The 7,406-nt window shown below is 36.8% G+C and overlaps 1 protein-coding gene across 1 annotated transcript in view; it reads left to right on the top strand.

Annotated features, from left to right (window-relative positions):
• The first annotated feature begins 286 nt into the window (after positions 1-286).
• LOC142348555 (protein TANC1-like) overlaps positions 287-7,406 on the top strand; it is a 29,897-nt gene continuing 22,777 nt past the window's right edge. The window contains exons 1-5 of the mRNA XM_075399941.1: positions 287-504; positions 1,277-1,408; positions 1,764-2,000; positions 2,562-3,807; positions 4,350-4,626. Of these exons, the coding sequence (XP_075256056.1) occupies positions 1,288-1,408; positions 1,764-2,000; positions 2,562-3,807; positions 4,350-4,626 (1,881 nt within the window). The 5' untranslated portion in view covers positions 287-504; positions 1,277-1,287. The remainder of the gene's footprint in view (positions 505-1,276; positions 1,409-1,763; positions 2,001-2,561; positions 3,808-4,349; positions 4,627-7,406) is intronic.

Genomic DNA, 7,406 nt, shown 5'->3' with positions numbered 1-7,406 from the left:
CTTCTTCAATTCCTTGGGTTTTTTTGTTTCAAGAATATGGTCCTTATTTCAATTTCTTTATTCAATCAGTTCTTTTGTTTCGCCACGTGCACCTTTGTTTAGCTTGTTTTCGATGATTATGATTCAAACTTGTCGAAAAAATCAAGTTTACAACATTTAGGCGGCAAAATATACTTAAGAATTATCACATCAATAACATCTCTTCCATTTGTGCATCTCTGTTTTTAGTTGAATATTCTTGCGTCACTGGTTCGATCGGAAGTGCTGTTTTTAGTTGATAAGACGTCAAATTGATAGTAGGTTTTATTGCTGTTCTTTTAAGATTTTAATATTTCTTGTTCAAACGGCATATAGTGTTCATTCTCTTCTTTATTTCAGCAATTGGCAACCTGTGGCCTCAAGTGACCAGATTTGACCTGCCAGAGTACTCTTTGGATGCCAATATATGTGGACGTGCATGGCTTCTGGCCGCTATCGAAGACGTCCTCCTTCAATCTTTCGAAGGTAAATCTTCTCATTGATAAATTCAGACTGAATATAAATACATTTTCTGAACCCATTAGACCTTATTCGGAACGAACTGTCTACGCAATTTGCTCAATATAGGAACTGTTTATTCTCCTTGGCTTTGGGAAACTCTTAAAGAGTTTATAAAAGAGTTTGTTAAAAAAGTTATGAAAATAAGTTTATACTAAAAGATATCCAAAAAATAAAAATTTCAGTGTACATAAAATGTTATTAGCAATAAGTAGAATGTTTTTATTTATGCTAGGGATTTTGTGCTTCATCTTAATCCACGCAATTGTTCTTCGAGGATTGATTACCAAATATGTCATTTCAGTTCCTGAAATAATAGTACATCAAGATTTTTAACGAAGTTGAACGAAGTTCATAGCAATTATTGTAAACGTGTCTTTTTTATGCAAAATTTTTGCTTGACAGTTTTGACTTTTCGAGTGACTTTTACGCCCTTGACTTTTTGCGTTTCACGTGATTTAAAATTTTCTCAGTCACAATTTCAAGCAGCTGAACTCAATTGGCGGCAATTTAATACTCAAAGTCAAATGAAAAGTTCGCCGAAATTGGTGCCATTTTTTACTTTAAATCTTAATAGTGGTATATGTTAACCTCTAATGTGGTTATTTGAAGCCCACTATTGAACTTCTTACTCCCATTTCGCCCCCCCCCGACTGACACAGGCTGCAATTGATTAGATCTCCCAATAGTCGTTCGAGAGCAATTCTTCCGACGTTTAGTCGGTTATGTTTGTTAACAGGTGACCATTTAATGAAAGGTGCTCTGGTGGTTGGCTCAAGTGGTTCAGGCAAGACCAAATTGATCACGCATCTAGCCCTGCACAGCACAATAGCACAACAGGTGTTCGTGGAAACTGCCGATCTCAGAAAAGGTGAAGAGAAATTGCTTTGCAGTATCCTATAGCTATAATGAATATTTTTCGAAAGATAATTTCACGTTGTAGTAATATTGCATCAAAATTGGATATTTTTACTTGGGGATTTTCAAAAATGGAAACCTTTGCATAAAACTAGGGGGTGCCAACTTATGTACCTAATTTTAAAAACACTAGAAAGTCATAGGATTGTCAAGAATTATTCCGGTGCCGTTGAGTTATCTACAAGCTCGATAAGTTAATAATAGATGCACGATCGTAAGTGATATGCATAGTATAGCTTAGAAGACACGATCGCTCATCGAGACCTAGACTGAGCCAAAAAAACTATAGTTTTTGGATATGATTTCAGTGTCCCGATCTCGTGAGTCGCTTGACGAGAGCAGCCGAAGTGCGGATTCTCTGCAAATAGACTCGAACCACTCCTCCCTCAAGTCAAATGGGAGTGCCCACTTCGTCACAACCTCTTCCATTACCAACGCTGTCAGTGTGTCGACCCAGGCGGCAACTCTCCCTTTTATGATCGGAACATCCAACAGTGGCACTGGAGGCCACAATGATACCATGTCATCTAATCACTCTTCTTCGGGTGAGCTTGTTTGTTTGTCTAAGGTGCATCTTTTCTCGTATCGCGAATTTTATCCGTTGTTTTTTCATCTGATCTGCATGCACGGGTTTTTTCTATTCTAAAATTTTTTCGAGTAGCTTTGAAACGTTCAGATTTGTTTCAACTTGATGGGACAGCTAAGCACCAGAAATGCGATTCGAAATTTAACTGTTTTCGACTTGTACATAGAGTTATATTTTTGTTCGGTTATTTTTTACACATTTTTTAGCTCATTATTTGCTCAAGAGGAAGGCCTGGCTCTCATGCTATTCAATGTTTTGTTTTTGGAGGAAACTATTCGTTGCGCTATTTTAGTGACTTTTTCTCAAAATTCACGTCTAAGCCACTGCGTTTAGTAACTTCAACCAATCGGAGTTCAAAAAAATGTTGGGCTGCAATTCTTATTTGCCGTTATTAACCGTGCAATTTTTTTGGTGTCCTCTCGTTAAGTGAGCTAGAGGGTAGATTATACAACAGTGTTTTGAGAATCATTCATGTGACCTTACAGCCAGTTATAGTTTTCAATTCTAAACGACTGTTTAGGCGGAACGCATACACCCGCCAGGAGCACTAACAGTTACGAATTAGCAGCATCCACTTACGACAGCAAAAAAGACAGTCCTGCTAGCACAGTTGATTCTGGAATCAAAACATCGCCTGGAAACACTTTAGGTGGTGAATCAAACGATCGATCTAGTGGAAGTTTCCACCAAAGTAACTTCGTTCCACCTCCAGACCCAGCCAGTAGCTTCAACGTCAGAAGCTACTTTTCAAATGCGTCCTTTTCCTCAACAAATTGCGGATTTTTTCTCAGCCAGCGAGTTCTGGCCGCGTTTTTCTGCCAAACTTCCAACCAATTAACCCTCAACCCTGGTAGCTTAGTACATACGTTGATGTACCACGCACAAGTACGCGTCCCGCCTTACAGAAAAATTCTGGAAGAAAACGAAGGTGTTCGATCGTGGGCAAGTTTGCAGCAGTGTCGCAAAGACCCTTTGCAGGCTATCGAAAGGGGCTTGTTCGCGCCCATGAATCAGCTGTTAGCCGATGGGCAAATAGTTGGCGATTATTTCATTATTATGATCGATTCTTTAGTATCAACAGACAGTAAATTGTTGGATTTTGTCATAAAATTAGCGGAAAATTTACCAACTTGGGCTAAAATTCTCTGTACGTGCAATAAGGAAACATATGCGCTTTGTGGATCTCTCAAACAGAACTTAGAAGTTTTCAATCTTGAAGATCCTGCTAAGGATTGTGAAATTACAAAAGATTTAGATTTATTTATATCTCAATTTGTTAGTAATTCTAACTCGGCAGTACGTGACGTCATAACAATGTCACGCGAGACCTCAGCAAAGTTCAGAAATTTACTCATGAGCAATTCGCAACGATCGTTTCTCTACATTCGCAGTTGTTTTGATATTATCAACTCTGGTGCAATAAGTATTACCAAAAACCTTAATAAAAATTCACTACCATCAACTCTGAATGGAATTTTTGAACTACTTTGCAATCAGATTAGCCATTCTAGTCCGGCCATTTATCAGAAGTTGAGAGTTATTATTGATGTGATTGGTTGCGCGTTTTATCCAATGACAGTTGAGGAAATTTGGAACGTTGTCAGTTTCTCCAAGTGCAGTAAAGAGGAGTTTGATCGCAATTTCGAACTAATTCACGGGCAGTTCCTGATCATGAGGAACAACCGGACGTTTGAGTTTTCGTCAGAGTATTTGAGAAGCTGGTTTTTGGAACCTGCATTGTCTAAAAAGTTCGCCTGTGATTTGAGGTTAGCGAGTTTACACATGCCGTAAATATTAGTTGGGCTTCCTTTAGCTGCCCCCCCTCCAATTCATACACTGCGCCTTTTTCGTACAATACCAAAAAATTGTAACAAAAATGGAGCTTATTTCAGCAAGATGATTACAACATTATTATGTCGAGTTGCTATGTCTAGCTTTTAAAATCGAAACCAATAAACATTTGCTTTGCATTACACGTTTGCTCTGTTTAGGGGGTCTGCCTCAGAATTCGAAGTTTGTAATTGTTCAATTGAAACTGGCGGGCTTCCTCATTATCTTACCTCGCCCATGAAACTAGCCAGTTTTTGTATATTTACCTTGGGGGGGGGGGGGGGTTCTAACCTCACTAGGCTGAAATGTTGTAATTGGAAATGGTCAAAAGTACAACTCAATTTTAGGAAATTTTGCTGTTAATTAATCTAATGTTTGGCAAATTATTGATTATTAAATATGTATCAAGTGCCATTTGGGGGTGCTTTTACGGGTAAGAACCGAACAACGAAGTGACTAAAATTGAACTTTTGTTTAGACTTGGAAATGCCCTTCATGCAATTAGCATAATGTTCGCCATCAATGCAGCAGCCAACGCCACAAACAACAACAATACAGACATCTCCCGATGTGCAGTCTCAAAGTGTAGAAAGCTGGACATGGTCAGACATCTGGTCAAATCTGAGATCTACGGTTGCGATCCGAACCACTTGTTTTATGCCCACAATATGATGTGGGTGAACTGGGTTTGCAACAAAGAGGAACTTTCGCAAGTTCTGGCGTGTCTGGATTTCTTGATGTGTCCTGACAGAAAGGTGTGGCTTCAGTTTTCTTCAAAAATTTATTGAAAAATGCTCTTTTGATCTTTCTTTGACAATAAACAACCGTAAGTGAGCTGTTGAGCAGTTTTTGAGATGCTATGATGCGTCCTTTGCTGAATTTGTTAATGCAATTTTAGTCTAATTTTGTTGAAAATGTTGGCTATTTCCCTGAAGAGTACTGAAGATCTGAACAACGATTTTTTTACATTATGCAAACCGAAATGCTCGATAATGCTAGTAGTAATAAAAGCTAGAACGTCAACGCGGGGACGGACATTTACTGCAGATTGAGAGATTACAATGAGGAAGGGGACATTTTTGTTTTTATAGCTGCGAAGCTGTAAGCTGAGCGTAGCTATATTGCGGTGCTCTTGGTTTTTTTTTGTTTCGTCGTCTGACGCTCTTTTTACGACTCGAAGAGGAGTATTGGTTTTCTTAAGGTTTTTTTTTACCGGAAATGCTATTCGTTCAGACGCTGTTTTGACCTAAAAGAGAAAGTGAGTAAAATTGCCGTGTGAACTAATTTTTTCTGAGCGAGAGAAGTTTTTTGATCATGCGCCGCGTTTAGTGAATGACTTTTTGACTTTAAAAAGTAGTTTTTGACTGAATGGCACATATAGATAACCGTTTTTAGCCGTTTTTTCGTCTAAGTGGCCCAGTTTTTTTGCCTGTAATTTGGTTTTTTGAAGAAATAAATTTTATTCGATGCTATATTGAAATTTCAACCTCAGAAATTGATACCACAGTGTTTTGCAGAGCCCGAAAATGAGTTTCAAGTTCAAAATTGGAACATATTTCTTTATTTTTTTGTTAGTTTTTTACTTTTTTTCTATTAATTTCTTCATTTTTGGATCTTTTAAACGTCTTTTTGTCAAAAATCAGATAATATGGCAACTTCCTTTTGACAATTCATATACTCAACGCCTCTTTCTACCTCGATGTAATTTTGTTTTATAAAATTGTACATTTGCTTATCCGATTTTGGTAGTTTTTTTCCCGATTTTTGTCCGTTTTGTTTTTTTTTGGTTTTAATCACTAGAAATAGTCTTTTTGTGCAACATGAGGGACGTTTCAATACAATATCAATCTTTTTTTGGCGTTAAGTTTTCGAAAAACACTTAAAACTTGCAGTATTAAAAATTTTTTGACCTTTTTTTCCCAAATGTTTCAATTTTTTTAATGTTTGAACTCTGCTTTTTCCTATTCTTTGTTCTCTTGAGGAGAATAGATCTTTGTATCGGATGACTCGTTATCTTTTCTATGTCTCGAATAATGAACAATGAAATGTATTCGTTTTTCTTGATTTTTAAAATTTTTGTTTCTACTTTCAAAAATCAGGAATGTCTTTTAATTACAGTGTTCCTTACATTGTGTCCATATTCTTCACATTCTAGTTAGTATCATTCTAGCTTTTTCCTGGCACCTACATTTTTTTCGGTGTATTGATTTTTTTGGTTGGTACAAAATTGAATCATTTCAGATTTTTCTTAGATTTTCGTAATTTCTTTGTTTTGCAATTGTTGTCATTCAACATAAGGTAGTACTGAGAGTTTGCTAGCAATCCTTTTCAAAAATTTCCACTTCTTACTGTTTACTGCAACTTTCTTCCGACCTTGGTAGTAATTCAAACGATTTTTTGCCTTTGAATATTCTGCTGCTTATGTCTTCTATGATCAATTTAATTTTGCAATTAGTATGAAATCATGTTGTCTAGCATATGTACAACAAGCAAGAATTATGTGTTGTTTTTTGTCTTAAATTCAGTGATTAGAAATCTAATTGTAGTGGTTTTCTGGTACTTAAATTTGAGCATTCTTTTTGAAAAATTTATCGTAGTTTCTTTATTATTATCTGCCGATTGCTTTCGCGATCTTTTTGAGATTAGTATCATGAGCTATTTGAGGGCAATTGATGGCCTTGTTAGTTTTTTCAGTTGAGCAGTTATTTGACCATTTTGACTATTTCGGACTTTTTTCGACGTTACCAAACGTTTTCAATAATATAAAATTTTGCTGCATCTTGTTTCTCTCGGTGACAGTGTTTTAAGTTTCACCAATTTATAGATCAGGCCTGGGGAGGTAATGAGTTAAGGGTTTGATACAAAAGGTAATGGCTTCCGCTGCAATTAAGGTTTTTGTTTGTGAATTTTTGACGCTTCGAGTCGCTTCCGGAATTCTTCCGGCTATGTTTTCGTTTTACATTTGTTCACACAGCAAAGCTGAAAAAGTCAAATTTTCTGAATGACTTCTTCCTCTCACTAACGGCGTTTGCGCGCGTGACGTCATTTCTCACTCTTTTTAGCAAAAGTTTTCTGCGTGATTAGATTTTGATCACAAGTGACTTACCTCACTCAATAAAATGACTTTTGCACTTTAAAACTTAAGTTTAATTTGAATTTGTTTAAGGTCAAAGGAACTCATATGTGCAGTAAAGGTCCTTAATAAGAGGCTTCTGCGGAATGAATTTTAACAAGCTTTATTAATTTATCGCTAAATTTTTTTTACATAGTTTTTTGAGCGGCGTCGATTTTTTTCAATTTAGATCTGTATCTGTTTCTATCTCTATTATATGGCACGCAGGTCTATTCTTTCGCAGTTATTCCGGCAATCTGCCGGCTATGTTAGGTTATTTGCAGTAAAATGTCCCCCTCTGGAAATTTCACTGCAAATAACTTGCCCCCCCCCCCCCCCCCCCACCACCACTGTTGAGGTTCTCGTCAGCTTTTATTTCTACTAATGATATGCTTTCAAAGTTACCTAGAAATGTGTTTTGTA

Source organism: Convolutriloba macropyga, chromosome 10, assembly GCF_964194025.1.
Source record: "Convolutriloba macropyga chromosome 10, txConMacr16.3, whole genome shotgun sequence".
NCBI classification, from domain to species: Eukaryota; Metazoa; Xenacoelomorpha; order Acoela; family Convolutidae; genus Convolutriloba; species Convolutriloba macropyga.
Note: the sequence above shows the minus strand (reverse complement) of the source record. Positions and strands in the feature narration are given on the sequence as shown.